This window comes from Tasmannia lanceolata, unplaced genomic scaffold (genome assembly GCF_043159265.1).
Source record: "Tasmannia lanceolata isolate RefF3 unplaced genomic scaffold, GAP_Taslan_0.1 ptg000008l, whole genome shotgun sequence".
NCBI lineage: Eukaryota > Viridiplantae > Streptophyta > Magnoliopsida > Canellales > Winteraceae > Tasmannia > Tasmannia lanceolata.
This window is the reverse complement of record NW_027518685.1, coordinates 65,798,283-65,819,145: the sequence shown is the minus strand read 5'-3', so window position 1 is coordinate 65,819,145 and position 20,863 is coordinate 65,798,283. Positions and strand designations below refer to the sequence as shown.

Sequence of the window (20,863 nt, the reverse complement as noted above, 5' to 3'; positions counted from 1 at the left end):
TTTATCAATCTAAAGAAGAGTATTGGGTGCAAGTGTTTTGACGGTGTGGAAGAAACTTAGAAAGGGTGCATATTTATAGCAGAGAGAGAGAGAGAGATAGATAGAGAGATGCATGGCTTAGGGGTCATGTGATTTCATGGAAATGGTCTTGTTACTACCAAATCAATACACGGTTTAACAACTACGCTATCTAATCTAATTTTTTATCCAAGTAGATCTTTTCCAGCAAAGAATAGAAGCAGTCGTCGGACTTGTTTTTGTGTGTAAATTTTGTTTTTAATATTTTGAAATGGTAAGATCTAAATTAATAAGTGGAGCGAGCCCCACGACCGAGCTGGTCGTAAGTATACAAAGAAAAATAAAAAACGACATATTATGCAGGAAGAAAACCAAAGATCCAATTCACTCCATCTCTCGCAAAACCGTCCGCTACACTATTAGCCGAGGGATGGACATGCTGAAATCAAACTGGGTGATCTCCCACACGGCCTCAAACAATGCCTACCCTATTTATACCATGTATATATTCCCAAAATACTTACCCATTTCATTGCTAATCTGCAGACCTTTTTTTAAGGTTGGCCAATACCACTCTAATTAGGAAATTGATTTTTCCCGACCCCTCTTCAGCATTTCCTTCTCCTTTTGTTAATCTTTTCTTAAGAATGGCTACATTTCCACCTTTTGTTTGCCTTTCTCTGAAAATAGTCATTTCCAAGAAAGCACAAACAAAAGGATGGATATGCTGAGGAATGAGGTAGAAATTAAAATTTCACTTGTAATTGTTAAAAAAAACTTATGGCATCTCTAAAAAATTTTATTTTAGTTACTTCGTTATTAAAGATTCTTTGCGAAATCTTAGTTAGATTGTAAATAAAATAATAAACATATTTTAAACTCCTTTTACCATTTGGTTGTTTTTCAAATATGCAATTTGAGAAAAAAAAATGGCGTCGATTTTCTATCGTTGAAGCTGTTGATCTGGTGGACCCCCACTCACACCGAAAGGCCATCCATCATCTACGCTAAAACTATGGTAGGATGATCCTAACCCACTGATGGCAAATTTTTCAAAAAACGTCTTAAAGAATTTAAAAACGATTTTTTCAATAACTTAATATCATAAATTTTGGGGGCAACTAAGACGCCCTTATCTATATATTTGTACCAATATGGCTCCAATAGTATATCTACTACTACCTAATACATCTTTTTTCCCAACTGGACTTTCATTAGGTTGGATAATTTAATTAAGGGAAAATTACAGATACACCCCCTCAAATATGGTAAAATTCCACTTCTAACCCCGTGGTATCAAAGGTACCAAAGACACCCCCTTAGTTTTCAATAATGCTTGTTATATGACGGGGTGTACAGGAACGAATAAATTGTTAGGGGGTGTCTTTGATGGATTTTGAACTATAGGGTGAAAAGTAGGGGATCTACTTAAAAATGTCAGAAAGTTGAGGGGTTGCCTTTGGTACCTTCGATACCACGGGGTTAGAAGTGGAATTTCGCCCTAGTTGAGGGGATGTATCCTGTATTTTTCCCTTTAATTAATGCCCTATTTATCTTGAAAAGGGCACCACTTATTGAGCGGGAAAGGCATACTCTATATGTAGCTAATCCAAGGGGTTTATTCCATATATAAATTAGAGAAATGATAATGGGAATGGCTGCCTTGCAAAAACCAGCTAAAGGTCGCTCCACATTGGTCCATCCCAACAAAAATCATTTGAAAGAGCACAGAAAAATATGAAAATGGCACGGACAGATATTAAATTAATGGAAAAAGAAATCCACCTTGATCAGAAGTCCCAATAGGAGCGCCCATGCAGATGGTTTTTTGCAAGGGCACCATTCATTTTAGCATTTTCGTCTTGAAATTATATATGAAAGGAGGCCAATCCAAAGAATTGCTTATCCAAGGATGTGTATCCTCCAACGACAGAGAACAATGCAGTTCCATGCCACGTCCAGTTTTATACATTTTCAAAGTTTCTGTTCCCACTAATTATTGATTTGTTGAGCTGAGTATACGTCATTTCACTAAACTAGGTGACGAGGTAGTTGTGAACTTGTGATGTGGAAAACCCCCTTGCGAGATTGTTAGATGAAGTAATTAAAAACTTGTGGGGCCCACCTAATTCAAGTCCATCGTATAGTCATCTAGAAAGCATACAAAACTCCTTTTGCATGTTAATTTATTTTTAGGGCGCTGATATTTTCGCCCTTGACGGCCCCCTTGGAGGCTAGTTTCCCTCTTGACAGCCCACTAACTATAAAGTACGATTCCCATCTACTTTTTACCGACGAAGCAGTCATTTCCTTTTTCTCTCCCCTTCCAGGATAAAATCACCCCACTCTACTCTACAGCTGTACAACACTACATCAAGCAAGGTGTAAGCCCAATGGTTTTTACCTTGGCATTCCCATCTTGTTTTGATGATTCCAACACACAAGTGATCATTTATCACTAATGTGTTTGTTTATCTAAGTTGTAGATCATGAAAAATTAAGATCAAGGATGCTTGGATTAAAGGCCAAGAAGCCCACATTGGACCACTAATTGGAATGCCAAAGTCATCAAGCAAGAAGTCATGAAGACTTGAAGACATGAAGAAATTCATATTGAAGACCATTTTTTGTCTTTTAGAATGTAATTGATCCAAACCTAGATTAAGGTTTTTAGAGGCATAATTAAGTTAATCTCACACACCCTAAATAAACAAGTGATTGTATTTGTGTGTTCCAACACCTTGGAACCCTCATAGCAATCCCATCTTGGTTGAGAATTGGAAGCCCAAACAGAATTGAAAATCTGCTCTGCATAGGCTTCTCGGAACTCCGAGAATTATTCTCGGAACTCCGAGAAATGGTTCAGTAGACTATTTTCCAACTTCTGTGTGTATTCTCGGAACTCCGAGATTTTTTCTCGGAACTCCGAGAATTTGCTCGGAACTCCGAGAAATATTCTCGGAACTCCGAGAACACTACAACGGTCGGATTTTGAGCCGTTGGGAATTTTCCAGAAATTACCGTAATGCCACTGAACGGTCATATTTTGTTTTTCCTATAAATATGTGTGTTCTAAACATTCAATATATGAAATCCTAACACTCTAAAACTTCATTTGAATATCCAAGAGTGAATCAAACTTCAATTGTGCCTCTCATCACCATCTTTAGGATTTGGATCATAGGCTCAAATTTGTACATCCATTTTGTAACCCTTGTGAGGGATTTTTCATTTCTTTCTTTCAAACCTTCGAGTGTTGTATTCGGGCGAGTATTCGGAGAAGCGAAGCCCATTCTCCGTGGTGAGGATAGCCACCTAGGTTAAAGCTATTGGGGTGAGGATAGCCACCAAAGTTAAAGCTATTGTAATTGGCATTCGATCTTCGCCAAGGTTAAGAAGATCAAATAGTGAAGCCATCAACGGGTTTGGTTGGTGGAGTGGAGTAGGCCTCGGATTTGAGGACCGAACCACTTTAAATCTCGGGTGCACTCTTTCTATCTCTTTGCTCTTTTATTTGCATTGCACCATTAGATTTAACTTGAATATTGATTCTTGATCTCTTAATCTTAAAATCGGTTTAAAGGTTTTAAATTGGTAGATTCTATTTCTTAAACAACCATATTCTCCCTCCTCATTGTGTTGCCAATCCAGTATAACTTGGGACCCCCCTACATCCCCCCTACATCGGATTTTCACAAGGTAGGCCCCACCATAGGATGATCCAAACCATCCATTTGATGGCCCACAACATAAATAGGTTGCACCCCAAAATATTATAGATCGGAGGTTTGAGATCATCCCGTGGAAATGATTTTGGGGGAACAACCTATTTACGTTGCGGTCCATCAAATGAACGGCTTGGATCCTCCTATTGTGTGGACCGTACAGTTCATTTTGAAAAATATAAGTGGGGCCTACAATTAGGGGTGAGCATTATTCGGTTAAAACAGAATACCCGAACCGAATTGGTCGGTTCGGTTCGGTTTTGGTTTTTTTTTTTTGGAAATTCGGTTTCGGTTTTCTAAAAAAAAAAATCGGTTAACCGAATAACCAAAATTATGGATGAAAACCATTTTTTTTCCAAAAAAAAGTGCTATATGTGCACTCCGTAGGATGATTAAAACCGTCCATTTGATTGATCCCAACTTAATTAGGTTGTGCTCAAAAAATCATTCTGATCGGATGATCCTAGCCCTCCGATCCAAACCGAGATTTTAATTTTTCCCCTCTATTTCTCCTACAATTCGGTTATTCGGTTATAACTGAATAACCGAATTTTTATTCGGTTCGGTTTCGGTTACCGAAATTTGGTAACTGAAATTATTTCGGTTACCAAATTTCGGTCTATTCGGTTCGGTTAAAACCGAATAACCACCCCTACCTACAATTGGGCCTTAATGTTACTGTAAGACCTGAACCATAGGATGATCCAAACCATCTATTCGATGGCCCACAACTTAAATAGGTTTCACTCCAGAATATCATTTTCAAAATATCATTTTCAAAGGATGATCGCAACCCTCAAATCTATAGAGGTTTCTCTTTAGATCAGAGCTTTGGAAATAATATTTCGCGGTGCAACCTATTTACGTTGTGGGCCATCGAATGGATGGTTTGGATCATCCTATGGTGGGACCTACCTTCCTCACAAATTAAAACAAATTAATTATTGGGCCCACCAACAGTTCATGCACGTTGGAGACAGAGAGAGACACCGGATTGGAGTAGTGTTGTATCGGTTAAAAGTAGATAGGAAACATGCTTTATGGATTGGCCGCAAGATACAAAGTCAAAGTCTTATTGAAAGGCTATTTCGTGTGTGTTAAATACATTCAGCAATATAATAAGGTTCTTTTGTGTTCTGTTCTCTTCTGTGTTTCTGTATTACTTGTTCTTTAAATTCTACATAGTGGTATCAGAGCAGAAAGGCTGGGGACAATTTCGAAAGAAGACCAGCACGGGTTCGGTAAGTTGGCAATATGGCAGGCAATACCAATTCTTCAAGTTTTCAGCAAAACGTTCGTTTGTTTAAAGGTGCTAATTTTCAGTTTTGGTCTACTATGATGAAGACATCGTTTATGTCACGTGATATATGAATCCTTTTGAATATCGCGACTTTGTTCATTCGTATATTTTGATCTTAGTTACTTGTGTTTGATCATGCTTGTAAATCTCCACTGTGAACTTTTGAAATACGCAACCATGCTTCTCGTTGCATGTTTCAGTTTCAGCTACATTTTTAGTCTCGGGATGTGATTTGATCCTGTTTGGTTCGTATCTTGGCAAAATGATTCTCTGATTACTCATTCTATGCCTATTTTACTTCACATTGGTCCTTGCCTCCTATTTCGGTTCTTATTATTGTGGCCATGCTTCACATTTCAGTTTCGGTTTCTACATGTAAATTTTGTATGTTCTATTTTGGCTCTTATCGATTTGTGGTAATATGAATCCTTGATTATTTACCTTGTCTTAAGTATACTTTGTGTGGTTCCAAATCACTTGTGATGAACCCTATGTGAATTTCTTTGTGATGAACTATAAAAGATAACCATCAGAATGTGTAGTGTATCCCTCGCTTTAAGTTTGGGCTTCACTTTGACTTTCTGTTTCCCATCAGTGGGTTAGGATCATCCTGTTGCAGACTTCATGATCGGTGTGTGTGTGTGTGAGAGAGAGAGAGAGAGAGAGACGAATTCATGAAAAACAAGATTGTATAGTCAATCAATCCCTTGATTTCCCCAGTGACATACTCAGACTGTATTATTATTACTATTTTAAGAAATGCAAACATCAAGTTTGCATATTCCAATACACTATGGTAGTTAATGCATGGGATCCTTGTCGGTAGTCATCTAGTTTTTGGGCCCGAACTGTGCCTGAAGAAAATCAACTACTTTCTTGTCAAGTTGGAAGGCCTTGGCGAGAACATCAACGGAGATGGGCAGGTTTGATCCGAAGACGGCATTAGCTATGGTGATCACACCTGGGTTCTGACTTGCCAGAGCGGCAATGGCCACCGCATTGGTCTGTCCAACATTGAATTGGAAGTGAATGAGACCTATTGGAAACACAAACACATCACCCTTATTGAGGACCTTTGATATGAGCCGATTTTCGCCATTTTCAAGGTTAGAGGTGACGAAACCAACGAGGAGGGTGCCCTCTTGAACTACAATCATCTCAGTGCCCCTTGGGTGTGTGTGGGGAGGGTTTAGTCCGTAGGGTGCAAAGTCTATGCGAGCCATGGAGATGCCAAGAATGTTGAGTCCTGGTATTTGGACCACGTTCACTGCGGTCACATTGGACCCAACTCGGTTATTTGTGTTGCGTGGCATGTCAAGCCCTGGAAAGAAGAAATCGCTTGCCTGAGCGAGCATTGGGTCCTTGCAAACCACGCCATTGACTAACACTGAGAAGGAAAAACATCAAAAAAAGATCAGCCAATAAAAAAAAATATAACCCATGCACGTAGGGCCGGTGTCCACACGCAGAGTAAATGCAATAACAATATTTCTCAAGTCATCTAGCCAAACCCCACAATACCTGCCAAAAATGGAATTGAGTTTGCACAAACACGTGATTATCATGATACTAATGGAAGTTAAATTGAGAAATAAAAAAAAAGCATTTGTACCTGGAGACATATTGTCAGCAACACAAAAGTCCTGTAGAGGACTGGGATCAGCGGCAAAGGTAAGAGAAGATGCCAAGGAAAGGAGTACAAGTACAAGGAGGGGAGTAGCCTTCTCCATTTTATCAATCTAAAGAGGAGTATTGGGTACGAGTGTTTTGATGGTGTGGAAGAAGCTTAGAATGCGTGCATATTTATAGGCAGAGAGAGAGAGAGAGAAATAGATGCATGGCTTAAGTGTCATGTGATTTCATGGAAATGGTCTTGTTACAACTTAATCAATATATGGTTTAACAACTACGCTATCTAATCTATTTTTTTCATCCAAGTAGATCTTTCCCCGCAAAGAATAGAAGCAGTCGTCAGACTCTTTTTTCTGTGAAAGTTGAAACAATCTTTTCGTACCTAAATTATAATGTAACTTATCTGAGTTGAAAAATGCCTGCCCTTTTTTTAAATGCTTAGATCTAAATTAATAAGTGGGGCTTGCCCCACCACCCAACTGGTCATGAGTACAGACAAAGAAAAATAAGAAACAACATATTATGGAGGAAGAAAATCAAAGATCCAATTTACTCCATCTCTCGCGAAACGGTCCGCTACCCTATTAGCCGAGCGAAGGACATGCTGAAATCAAACTGGGTGATCTCCCACATGGTCTCGAACAATGCCTACCCTATTTATACCTACCCATTTGATTGCTAATTTGCAGACCTTTTTTAAGGTTGGCCAATACCACTCTAATTAGGAAATTGATTTTTCCCGACCCCTTTTCAGCATTACCACCTCCTCTTGTTTATCTTTTCTTAAGAATGGCTATATTTCCACCTTTTGTTTGCCTTTCCCTGAAAATAGTCATTTCCAAGAAAGCACAAACAAAAGGATGGAAATGCGGAGGAATTGGGTAGAAAATAAAATTTCACTTGTAATTATAAAAAAACTTACAGCATCTATAAAAAAAATTATTTTCGTTACTTCACTATTAAAGATTAGTTGCCAAAACTTGGTTAAATGGTAAATAAATATATTTTAAACTCCTTTGACCATTTGGATGTTTTTCAAATATGCGATTTGAGAAATAATTGGTGTCGATTTTCTGTCGTTCAAGCTGTTGATATGGTGGACCCCCACTCACATAAAAAATCCATCCATCATCTACGTTAAAACTATGATAGGATGATCCTGATCCACTGATGGCAAATTTATCAAAAAACGTCTTAATATATCATTTCCTTCGGGAAATCGTTTTGACTATTTCATGTTTTCGGATAATATTGTGATGGAATTACCATACCAATCTAATTGTTAATAGGGAAAAGTGTTTCTACACGGCCGAGTAGATACGTTATCTACTCCGTCGGCCAAAATTACAGTGGGGCCCACATTGTTTGGGTCCTGATCGCAATAGTTAGGGTGTGCCAAAAAAAAAAAAAAAACCATAAGATCATCCCAACCCTTCTATTTGTGGAGGTTAAATATGGAGGGCTATGAACCTCCCATTTTTAACCTCCACAAATTGAAGGGTTAGGATGATCGTTTGAAGTTGAGTTTTAGGGCACACCCTATCTATCTCAGGGCCTAACAAATGAATGCTCTGGATTATCCAAGCAATGTGGGCCCACTTTGTTTCATGCGACGTAGTAGACGACGTTATCTACTTTTGACCGAGTAGAAACACTTTTCCCTTGTTAATATCTTTTACATTATAAACTATAATTCAGAAAATATATTGTCAAATTAAGAGTTCTTCTAGCAAACCGTTACTACTTTACAATATTATAAAACAAGAGTTTTAATACAGTGCCCGACGGTCAAGTCCCATGTGGGCGGTACCCCCTTGATATTTGATCCAACAGCAGCCCAGTTTTTAAGAGGAGCAAAAGAAATAAATCACAAGCAATCACAAGAAGAAAACAATATATGCAGTTCACCATAATGGGCTACATCCAACGACAAGGTAACACAGGTCCATTATTTCAAACCAAATAGCACAACGTTACCTCCACACTTGTAAAAACCACCGAAAAACCCTTCTCTCCAACCTTCTATACAATCACAAAAAACCCCCAAATCTATACACTAAGTATGAGGAGAAATCCCCTTAAAAAAACCTCCAACATTATGCTAGGGTTGCAAGGAAAAACTAATGGAAATGAAGAATGAAAGAAGAGGAACACACCCTAAGTAACCAGGAAGAAGAAACATGTTTTCGCCTCACCAGAGAAGCCCTCCTAGAGCCCAAAGAGAAAACCCCTCATTTCTTGTAGTAACCTTTTCTCCTCTCAAACCTCTCACTCTTCTCCTCCTTTTTAAAAACCTTTTTCTCTCTTGCCTTTACAAAACCATATGAGAGAGGCATGGAAAACATCCCACTTAAAAGACCAAGTGAGACCCGCTCCAAAAAAACAAAAAATGAAAAAACTGGTGCTCATGCGTCACCATTTTAACAATCTCCACATTGATGCATAATCATCGGCATACCAAGTCTTCCTTCTTGAGACCGAGAGAAGATAAACTTCGATCTAACTTTTCTCCTTGAACCATCGTTACGATCATATCCACTACATTCTCCTTGGTTCACACTTTCAACAAATAGATCCTTCCATCAGACTTCCTGAATGTAGTGATATTGTACCGATATATGTTTGGTCCTTTTGTGATTAACCGAATTCATGGCCAAACAAATGATGCACATGTTATCACAAAAAAATAATCCATGGGTTTTGACTCGATGCCAATCTCACCCATCAAACCTTGAAGCCAAACTACTTTCTAGCAAGCTTCCGCTGTCTCCATGTACTCGGCCTCGATAGTGGATAAGGCAACCGTTGGTTGCAACTTTGCCATCCAACTAATAGGACCATTCCCATTAGCATAACCCATAATAGATCTTCCTTTGTCCATAAATTATTAAAAGTTAAAAAATCAAACAACTACACAAAATTTCTTTTAATTTAAAAAATCATTCGCATTTAAGATAAAGCTCATGGTACAAAAAAAAATGATGAGAATTTCACATTCTGCCCTAAATTTTCTTTTGCATATGACGAAGATAATTATACAATCTGAACAGATAAGTGTAAATGCCAAGAGTAAATCTCTTATATCTTATGTGTTTATAAAAAAACTAATAAAATTTCGTAATATAAGCTATTATATCTCTCATGTCTTATGTATTTACATATGGTCTTATATATCTTATAATTAGGATTTGTAAATGGTCCAATTTTTTTAAGAAAACTCCCCAAATTTTGAAGAGGAATCCATATCATTCTGATGAATTCGCTAAGGGTGCGACTTATTCTTGTTTTTAAATAATAATCCCTACCATTCTTGATCTTTTAAAACATTCCTAAAATAGATAAGTTAATGCCGCTAATCTTTTTTTTTTTTTTAAATTACAATCATTCATTTTCATCCATTTATACGCCATAAATTTAGATTCTAAGATTGTCTCACAATGGAGATTTTTGAAACAATGGTCCATCCGCAATCGGGCCAAATATATGAACGCCTTAAACAATCAAATACGAAGGGGCATAATGTGTAAATAGGTTAATTTTAAATTAATCGTATCTACAAATAGAATATTAAGGAATTGCCTCTTTAAAAGTTAAGTAACTATATCGTGTGTGAGTGTACGTAGGGATTTGCTAGCATCCATCAACAGACCATCCGCGATGTGAGAGTTTGTCTTCATTCACGAGGTGGCTGCCCTCACATACAACAGCGCAGCCGTAAAATGGCTTCTGCGATGAATGCTAGCAAATCCCTATGTGCGTGTGCGCCAGTGTGCTAGTGCGTGCGTGCGTGTGCGTGTGCGTGTGTGTGCGTGTGAAGCATTAGAACCTTGTAGTCACGGCCCTTATAATTAATATTTTCCATGGCTTATTTTTATATAAACTATTAGAACCTATAAAGTATTAAAAAAAAAAATTCTATCACCCGAATTTCTCAAAGTTTCACCGCCCTTTATCATTACACTTTACATTTATTTCGTTTTTAACATTTAATGATTTTAATGCTGATAGAGAGAGAGAGAGAGAGAGAGAGAGAGAGAGAGAGAGAGAGAGAGAGACGGCCCTTACACTTGTCATTTCAAAGAGAAGGAGATGGGGCTAATGGTTGTCAATTCTATATATGATACGTTTACATAGTGGACTGCTACACATATGTCATATTTGGTTTAAACAGCGGACTACTACACATATGTCATATTCAGCAGACATTGAATTGGGGATTATAGGTATTCTACTAGCCCACGCACATCACATGGTAAGATACAACTCAATAAGAGAATTAAGGTGGGAGGTTATATTCCTTGGGACGAGAGTGTGTATATCTTCATCTTTGATCCAGGTGGACTAATTCCCGGGTGGAATTTATGTGAACTCAGGGCCGAGTTCTTTCTAAGAAGGCAAGTGTGATGCACTACATCCTTTGGTGCATCTGCTTCACCATTACTTGCAATAGTAATGTTATTATACTATTGTCCTTCCATATTTTGTTATATTTAGTAGTCATCATTATTAATCATTTGATTATTATACATGTCCTTTTTTAGTCTCTTTACCATTGGGGGTTATGTTGGTTGATGTTAGTTGTAAGGGCTGTCTATATGAAGCCAATCTCATTTCATTTCTGAGAATGACATTGATTTGAGAGAGAGAGAGAGAGAGAGAGAGAGAGAGAGGCTCTTCTCCTTTATTCTTTCTTTCCTTGTTAATGAATTGGAATTGTAGACTAGTGTTATAGTCCTTTTTCTCTTCATTCCATTATTTTCTTGTTGAATGCATGAAGAAGAACTGATCAAGATCAGTTTGTTATCACTGACAGATTTAAACACACTAGCATCTTCTTCCTTGAGAGATCTTTCTTAAGGCTGGCAACGGGGCGGGTCGGGGCCGGATGTTGGGGTCCCCTACCCCTTGCCCTATGCGGGGAATTTTCCCCCTCCCCTTCCCCTCCCCACTGCGGGGATCATGGGGAATCCCCCTCCCCTCCCCATGGGGAATATCTAATCCCCATCCCCGCCCCACATCCTTTGGGGACAATCACTTTACTTTGTTAAATGTTAGGTTTAAAACTAAAGATTTACTAGGGACAATCACTTCAGGCATGTTGCGGCTTGGCTGTTGCATGTGAGAGTAGCCACACAACCCACACAGGCTAAGATTTTGTCTTATTCATTTTATTAACCTGGGGACAACGATGGTTGCTCTCAGATTCATTTAATTGATCGATAGTCCCTAGCAGATCCCTAATTTCCAATCCCACTTGCCAAAAAGTACTGTACGTGCCACACCATAGGAAGATCCAAACCATCCATTTGATGGGCACACCATAAGAAGAGGAACACACCTTGGAAAACCAAGAAGAAGAAACTTGTTTTCGCTTTACCACAAAGCCCTCCTAAAGCCCCAAGAGGAAACCCCTCTTTTCTTGTCTAAACCTTTTCTCCTCTCAAATCTCTCACTCTTCTCCTTTTTTAAACCCTATTTATCTTTTGTCTTTAAAAAACCATATGAGAGAGGCAAGGAAAACATCCCATTTAAAAGACCAAGAGATACCGACTTCGAAAAAAGAAATAAAAAAATGGTGCTCATGCGTCACCATTTTAACAATCTCCACCTTGATGCACAATCACCAGCGTGCCAACCCTTCCTTCTTGAGACTGGGAGAAGATAAACTTCAATATAACTTCTCTCCTTGAACCATCTTTATGAGCATATCCACCACATTCTCTTTGGTTCACACCTTCAACAAATAGATCCTTCCATCTTTAATGACTTCCTAAATGTAGTGATATTGAACCGATATATATGTGGTCCTTTGTGAAAAATTGAATTCTTGGCCAAATAAATGATACTCATGTTATCACAAAATAAATCCATAGGTTTTAACTTAATGCCTCGATAGTGGATAATGCAACCGTTGGTTGCAGCTTTGACATCTAATTAATAGGACCATTCCCAAACCTAAATATATAACCCGTAGTAGATCTTTCTTTGTCCATATCATTAGCATAACTTGTATCAACAAAATCATGCAACGGATTCGAATCCTTTCCATATATCATAACATAATCAGTAGTACTTCTTAGGTAGCGAAGCACCAATTTGGCGGCCTCCGAATGTGCTTTACCTGGATTCGCCATAAACCGGATTAAAACTCCAACCGCATAAGCAATGTTCGGCCTAGTTCATATCACGATAAACATCAAGCTCCCAACAATGCTAGCATATGGGACTCGATCCATTTTCTTCATCTCCTCTTCCGATTTTGGGAATTGATCGGAACATATCTTAAAGTGAGCCGCTGATGATGGCTTTATCGGCTTAGATTTGCTTATCCCAAACCTTTCAAGCCCCTTTTTTACAAACATATTTTGTGAAAGCAACAAAGTTCCATTCTTTTTATCCTTGGAACTTTGTTGCTTTCACAAAAGATGTTTATAAAAAAGGTGCTTGAATGGTTTGGGATGAGCAAGTCTAAGCCGATAAAGACACATTAGCAGCTTACTTTAAGTTATGTTCCAATCAGTGCCCAAAATCGGAAGAGGATGTGAAGAAAATGGATCGAATCCCATATGCTACCCTTGTCGGGAGCTTGATGTTTTCCATGGTATATACTAGGCCAAAAATTACTTACGCGGTTGGAGTTTTAAGCCGGTTTATGGGGAATCTGGGTAAAGCGCATTCAGAAGCCGTCATTGTTAGGGTGTGTGCCCTAATCAAAATCCAGTTGTTGTAATGTTGCAACTATTATTTATTGTTACATGACATCTATTGGGTATTTGTTGGAGTGAATCGTGAGAATATGCCTGGCAACAATATATTATTAACTTATATGCCCAATTGTTTAAGGGTGGAGACACAATTCTCTTCCATGAATGCAACCCAAGCATGAGACTGGTCAACCCATGGAGCCTTAGGTTTTAGATGTTAGAAACCCTTAAAAGATAGATAAACCATTAACCTAATGTGCTTCTAGGCACACCTTTATCCTTAGGTAGCATCGTAGGATAGGTCATGCACATTGAGATTATGTGGTGGGGAGATATGATCTTCAGGTTCTTTGCAGACCTAGAATGTTCTTGGTTGGGGTTGAGATTGGACATCTCGTACCTGTACACAACTAGAATCGAACCTGCCTCCATATACGCATTGGGGTGGCCTATCTAGGTCACTGAGGTAGTTGATTCTAAGTAGGTGGAATGGGCGAAATGATTGGATCACACACTGAACGGATGGCTTCGTAGAATAACCTGTGGACAAGGAATTGGATAAGGTTATTCTGTCAGACAGGACCCTTGGATATGTCCTTAGACCTGAGGGATATTTTTAGTCTGTGGGCGCACCTTATGGCTTTGGTCTATCTAACAGTAGTCCCCGGTCCGGGGTTACCAGCGGGTAGTGCTGGGTCATGGGGTAAACCCGTGGGGTCAATAGTGATGCCCATCATTGAATCCTCCACCCCTCCCATAGAGGAAAATCATTTGCAATTTCGATCTCAGCTAGGCCATTAAATAATGACTGGCCAATCCGTTTGATAAATTGTTTATCAAAGTTTTTCAAAAACATTGATTGTTTCAAAAGGGAGCTGCAAATGCATTTGCGGGCCCAAGCTTGATAGATAGAAAGGTATACCATTGAGTGAGCCCATGGGGTAATTGATGTCCACCCTCCACAAGACCCAACTCGGTAAATGAAGGATTGGAGGAAGGACTACACATTGGATGTGATTTGGGTAATTTGATCTAATGGTCTTCTTCAGGGTAACGTCATGGTGGGGGTCACTTGCCTAATGCTATCGTAGTTGGACTACATTGCGTGAGATCACAGTAGGGCCCATTGTGGACCCTGTGAGAATGATCATTGGATCCCTGGGCCGATCACACTCACAACTCGCTAGACCCTTATGGATTGTTGGACAATATGGGTTTCAGATTTGATCGTATGTGTGATATGGATTGGATCCACTATATGTGATACAGGGAGGAAGAGCACCATACATAGGGTGCACACACATGTATTAAAGATGAGATACACCATATTATGGTGTGTACATGTCTTAATTAACATGTGCTTATTAAATGCTCAAATCCTATTGGATAACAGTTATGAGAGATCCCATTGGTTGATTTATTCTAATTTCCTATTGGTGGAAATTTAAAAAGGAAAAGAGAGAATTTGAGTTGGAGAAGGTTTCCTATTTCTAAAAGTCCCATTGGTTATTGGTAACATTCAATAAGAAAAAATCATTTTGAGTATCCATGTGTTTTACATGTTTAAGAAACGGAGAGTTTTAATTGAATTTAGTTTCCAAAATCAAGGGGACACATACAAGGGAACGAATTGCTAGAGGGAACTCTATAAACGGAGGGGATGGGTGGACAATTTGGATTACTTGCACAATTTGGAAACCCATATGCAAAATTCGTCCAGCCCATCTCCCCTCCCAATTTCATTTTTCTCCTTTCTTTTTCCCGCTTCTAGTTTTGTTTCTAGTTCTTTAGAAGAACTTGAAAGCCTTATTGGTTTTAGTTTGGGAGAGGATTCCAAGTTCTCTCCTATTTCTCCTTCAACCGCACGGTTTGAGAAGCCACTACTTCGACTTCCGGACCAGCTTGGGTTTCAGAAACGTCGGGTACCTAATGGGGAGTAGATCAAGCAGAGATTGGCAGTATCGGTCAACCAATTGGTAAATGTCCTTAACCATCCGAATTTCAATTCATAAACATTGATTAATCTAGCAACTAAGATCTTGGTTCAGTTGGTGGATCGAAAAGTTTTTGTTTTTAGCTCAATCTTGTTTCTGCCGTGCATATTGATTCCACTGCCGAGTTTCAGTCAAATGAGCGCTTTTCTATGTAAGAGGTACTAGTGATTATGCTATCACATATGAGAAGGATTCGAAGTCGCTGCATGGTTTTTTTTATGCAAGTTATGCTAATGTTATGGACAAAGGAAGATCTATTATGGGTAATGTATTCGAGTTTAGGAATGGTCTTATTAGTTTGATGTCAAACTTGCTACCAACGGTTGCATTATCCTGTACCGAGCCCGAATACATGGCGGCAATGGAATCTTGCAAGGAATCTGAAAATAAATATGTGTAGGCCTAGGTGATTGCAACCCAAAGGGGAAGCGAATTAGATTTATAAAATTGTGCCCTTTTAAAGGATTGATTAAGAAATTAAATCAAAGAAAATTTTAACAATAAACACAAAGAACTTAAAATCAATGCACAAGTAAAGTAAAGGAGATAAGGGAAGGAGTACAATGAGATTTAATAGGGGTTCGGTTTAAAACCCCAGACCTACATCTCCACCACAACTGTTGATGGTCACTAAAATCTGTTCTTAACGGTGAAGATCAAACCAATACAACGAGGTTGCTCTGCGCCTCAACACTTGTCGACGGAGACGGATCTATGTCTCCCAACACTCACCTTCGGAGAAGGCTCTGCATCTCTGATTACTTGCCAAATATAAGATTAAAAGAATGAAGGAATGCATTGTTCAAAGGCAATTACACAAGATGCTCTCATAAAGATATACAATTTTAAGCCTTGAATCCAATCCCTCATAAGATTTCTCGAAGAGAGGCACAAGGAGTGACTTTTCACTCAAGAGATGCTTTAAGTGTATATTAGAGCTTGTTGATTTTGTCTAAGTGGTTTGAGAACCCTTTTATAGCCAAAAACCCAAAAACTAGCCATTTGGGACACCCCCAACGGCTCTGTAATGGATAGTTTAAACTAGCCGTTAGGCTATTTAAAATACTTGCGAAGTCACTCACGGTGGACCGCCAGAGGCTCTCTCATGTTTTTTAAGGGAAAAATACAGACACACCCCCTTTAGTTTCTAACACATTCAATTCTAACCCTGACTTTCAAAACGTGACAAGTACACCCCCTGAAGTTGTTTTAACGTGACGGAGTAGATGGCGAGGTAGAAATGACCAAAATGCCCTCGTCTTCCCCAACTGAAAATTAAGGTTTTCAGACTTAAAAACTGAAATTAGGGTTACTTAAAAACTGAAATTAGGGTTTGATTCAAACCCTTGTTTATTTATCAACATAAACCCTTGATTTAGGAGTTTTATTTATCTTCATTCGCACCATTATCATGAATTGCACATAAACCCTAATATTTTAGGGCTTTTTTTGTTTTATTTTTTTTCTTGAAATGTGGCTTTGATGTAGCCATGGGTGGGGTTTCATTGTTTGTGGTGGAGGTGACGGCGGTGGCCGGAGGTGTCGGCGGTGGCCGAAGGTGGCGACGGCAGCAGTGGAAAATGGCGTAACCCTAATCCCTCTGCAAATGAGGGTGTTTCTGGCGTCAAAATATTAACCATGGTTAGTTTTAGTCTTTCTATCAGGTTAAACCGACGGACAGTTGAAGGAGGGGGTGTACTTGTCACAAATTGAAACCTCAGGGGGTGTACTTGTCACGTTTTGAAAGTCAGGGTTAGAGTTGTCAGAAACAAGAGGGGGTGTAAATGTATTTTTTTCCTTTTTTTTATATCAGAATGGCACCGGTCGACCGACCATGTCTCGATCGATCGTCCCCCCCCCCCTGAATTTTGGCCATTTCATATTTTCCTATTGTTTTGCCTTGGGAACTTGGTCCGCTTGATTTTCTTCATTCCATTAGCTTACTTGGGGTATTTTAACCCTCTTTTGATGCCTTGTTTGGATCCTAAGTGTGGGATTGGATTTTACATTCTATTTGACACAAGACTTGACTTTTGATCTTCTTCAAATTGTGTCTTCTAGTCCCTTTCAACTTCATGGATCTCCTCTTGCTTTGACTTTGAACCTTGACGAACCTTCAACTTAAATAACAAACACAATTAGTACATATAATCATTTGTGTTTTGAATCATCATAAAATAGAAGATAGCCAAGGGTTGAACAATTAGGCTTACATCTCCCCCCTTTTTTGATGACATCATACAAGGGATTTTCCAATAAAATATGTTTTGAAGTAAATGATATTCCAACTTAGAACTTTAAAACATAACACCAAATTTCTTTCCTCCTTTGTCATCCACATAAAGAAGAGATGAGAGCATATCAAAATATCAAGGGGTTTTGAAATATTAATACATAAGTTTTAGGTTCGCCTTAGTCAAATAGAATTTAAAACTACAACTCCCTCTTTTTTTATTTAGAAATTCAATATAAGAGGGGGTTTTCAAAAAGAAATTGCCAAGGACTCTAGAATTTTCATTTTAAGTTCAACCTTCGGCTTAACTCATCATCTCAAAATGATTTTCAACATTCATTTTCAAATTGTAAAGATTTTTCAATTTTTAGCTCCAGCCCCTAAATCTGAGTAAAAACTCAAACAATGATTCATGTTGGAGCTTTTAGAACCCAAGTTTTATTGGGTCCATTCCTTCTAACCCATTTAGAATATTGATTTCTATGCTCACATTGAAATTTATAATGTCCATAAGATCCACAATAGTGACATCTTATGGATGGGTTAGCATGCCTTCTAGATGCAAAATATGTTCTATAGTAAGTTGTGCATCTAGATCTTTTAAGAATAATGTCTACAATTCTATCCCCATTAATAAACCTATTTAGACATATTCTCAACTTTTCATTTTCTCTTTTAAGATCTTGAATTTGGTTTAAAAAATCATTAATTTCTTCTTGATTTTCCCTGTTTGAGTATTTATTAATTTTCATGATCACTTTTTAATTCAACAATTTGATAAGAAAATTCAAGAATTAATCCCTCATTTTCTTCCTTGAGGGTTTCATTTTCTTTCTTCAAATATTCAAGTTCTTTACTAAAATCATTTTTGGAAGAAGGTTCAAACTTTTGATCTTCTTCAAAATATTATGATGAAGACCTTGTTTATGTCTTGTGATAAGTGAATCCTTTTGAATATCCTGACTATGTCTATTGGTATATTTTGATCTCAGTTACTTGTGTTTGATCATGCTGCTTGTAAAATCTCCACTGTGAACTTTTGAAATACGCGACCATGCTTCTTGTTGCATATTTCAGTTCCAGCTTCATTTTTAGTCTAGGTATGTGATTTGATCTTGTTTGGTTCGTATCTTGGGAAAATGATTCTCTGATTACTCATTCTATGCCTATTTTACTTCACATTGCTCCTTGCCTCCTATTTCGGCTTTTATAATTGTGGCCATGCTTCTCATTTCAGTTTCGGTTTCTACATGCAAATTTTGTATGTTCTATTTTGGCTCTTATCCATTTGTGGTAATATGAATCCCTGATTATTTACCTTGTGTTAAGCATATTTTGTGTGGCTCAAAATTACTTGTGTTGAACCATCAGAATGTGTAGTGTATCCCTCACTCTAAGTTTCGGCTTCACTTTGACTTTCTGTTGCAGCCTTCTGTTTCCCTACCATGCTAGACCCAGCTAGAGTAATGCTTGTTTACTATCTGAGCGTTAGCTCACTCGTAGTTTAAAATTTTCAGATATTGAAATTGGACTTGTGCAAAGATCTGGAGTGGGAGCGTACCCTCGTTTTATTTGGTCAAAGGACTAGTAATTTGCACTTGAGCGTGTATACATCTTTTAATAGTATTGATGGATATCGATGTTTTAGTTTTACATTGGCTTTACTACTCTGATATATGCCTGGATTTATTTCCGATATATGATTCTAATTACCTTACCAGATTGTGAGGGTCGCGTTGTAGGTATGAGGCACCGTCGTTTGCCCGGCCTGGATCTCGGATTTGGGTGTGTGTGTGTGTGTGTGTGTGTGTGTGTGAGAGAGAGAGAGAGAGAGAGAGAGAGAGAGAGAGAATTCATGAAAAACAAGACTGTATATTCAATCAATCGCTTGATTGTCCCATTGACATGCTCAAACTGTATTATTATTACGATTTTAAGAAATGCAAACACCAAGTTTGCTTATTCAAATACACTATTGTAGTTAATGCATGGGATCCTTGTCGGTAGTTATCAAGTTTTTGGGCCCGAACTGTGCCTGAAGAAAATCAACTACTTTCTTGTCAAGTTGGAAGGCCTTGGCGAGAACATCATCGGAGATGGGCAGGTTTGATCCGAAGACGGCATTAGCTATGGTGATCACACCTGGGTTCTGACTTGCCAGAGCGGCAATGGCCACCGCATTGGTCTGTCCAACATTGAATTGGAAGTGAATGAGACCTATTGGAAACACAAACACATCACCCTTATTGAGGACCTTTGATATGAGCCGATTTTCGCCATTTGCAAGGTTAGAGGTGACGAAACCAACGAGGAGGGTGCCCTCTTGAACTACAATCATCTCAGTGCCCCTTGGGTGTGTGTGGGGAGGGTTTAGTCCATAGGGTGCAAAGTCTATGCGAGCCATGGAGATGCCAAGAGTGTTGAGTCCTGGTATTTGGACCACGTTCACTGCGGTCACATTGGACCCAACTCGGTTATTTGTGTTGCGTGGCATGTCAAGCCCTGGGAAGAAGAAATCGCTTGCTTGAGCGAGCATTGGGTCCTTGCAAACCACGCCATTGACTAACACTGAGAAGGAAAAACATCAAAAAAAGATCAGCCAATAAAAAAAAACATAACCCATGCACGTAGGGCCGGTGTCCACACGCAGAGTAAATGCAATAACAATATTTCTCAAGTCATCTAGCCAAACCCCACAATACCTACCAAAAATGGAATTGAGTTTGCACAAACACGTGATTATCATGATACTAATGGAAGTTAAATTGAGAAATAAAAAAAAAGCATTTGTACCTGGAGACATATTGTCAGCAACACAAAAGTCCTGTAGAGGACTGGGATCAGCGGCAAAGGTAAGAGAAGATGCCAAGGAAAGGAGTACAAGTACAAGGAGGGGAGTAGCCTTCTCCATTTTATCAATCTAAAGAAGAGTATTGGGTGCAAGTGTTTTGACGGTGTGGAAGAAGCTTAGAAAGGGTGCATATTTATAGCAGAGAGAGAGAGAGAGATAGATAGAGAGATGCATGGCTTAGGGGTCATGTGATTTCATGGAAATGGTCTTGTTACTACCAAATCAATACACGGTTTAACAACTACGCTATCTAATCTAATTTTTTATCCAAGTAGATCTTTTCCAGCAAAGAATAGAAGCAGTCGTCGGACTTGTTTTTCTGTGTAAATTTTGTTTTTAATATTTTGAAATGGTAAGATCTAAATTAATAAGTGGAGCGAGCCCCACGACCGAGCTGGTCGTAAGT

General features: G+C 38.6%; 2 protein-coding genes across 2 annotated transcripts; both read right to left on the bottom strand.

Annotated features, from left to right (window-relative positions):
* Positions 1-5,873: 5,873 nt before the first annotated feature.
* On the bottom strand, positions 5,874-6,789 carry LOC143883178 (germin-like protein 8-2). The gene is made up of 2 exons (XM_077386528.1): positions 6,656-6,789; positions 5,874-6,430 (listed from the first exon to the last, which is right to left on the bottom strand). The coding sequence occupies exons 1-2, from the start codon at positions 6,771-6,773 to the stop codon at positions 5,874-5,876; spliced, it is 675 nt and encodes a 224-aa protein (XP_077242643.1). The 5' UTR covers positions 6,774-6,789.
* Positions 6,790-19,587: 12,798 nt separating this feature from the next.
* LOC143883177 (germin-like protein 8-2) lies at positions 19,588-20,517 on the bottom strand. Its single transcript, XM_077386527.1, has 2 exons — positions 20,400-20,517; positions 19,588-20,174 (listed from the first exon to the last, which is right to left on the bottom strand). The coding sequence occupies exons 1-2, from the start codon at positions 20,515-20,517 to the stop codon at positions 19,588-19,590; spliced, it is 705 nt and encodes a 234-aa protein (XP_077242642.1).
* Positions 20,518-20,863: the final 346 nt, after the last annotated feature.

Bases quoted from the DNA above. Each gene is read 5' to 3' on its own strand.
- LOC143883178 (XM_077386528.1), bottom strand. From the start codon at position 6,773: ATGGAGAAGGCTACTCCCCTCCTTGTACTTGTACTCCTTTCCTTGGCA. The intron at 6,431-6,655 runs GTACAAATGCTT...TTTCCTTCTCAG, and splicing joins TGCTGACAATATGTCTCCAG to TGTTAGTCAATGGCGTGGTT.
- LOC143883177 (XM_077386527.1), bottom strand. From the start codon at position 20,517: ATGGAGAAGGCTACTCCCCTCCTTGTACTTGTACTCCTTTCCTTGGCA. The intron at 20,175-20,399 runs GTACAAATGCTT...TTTCCTTCTCAG, and splicing joins TGCTGACAATATGTCTCCAG to TGTTAGTCAATGGCGTGGTT.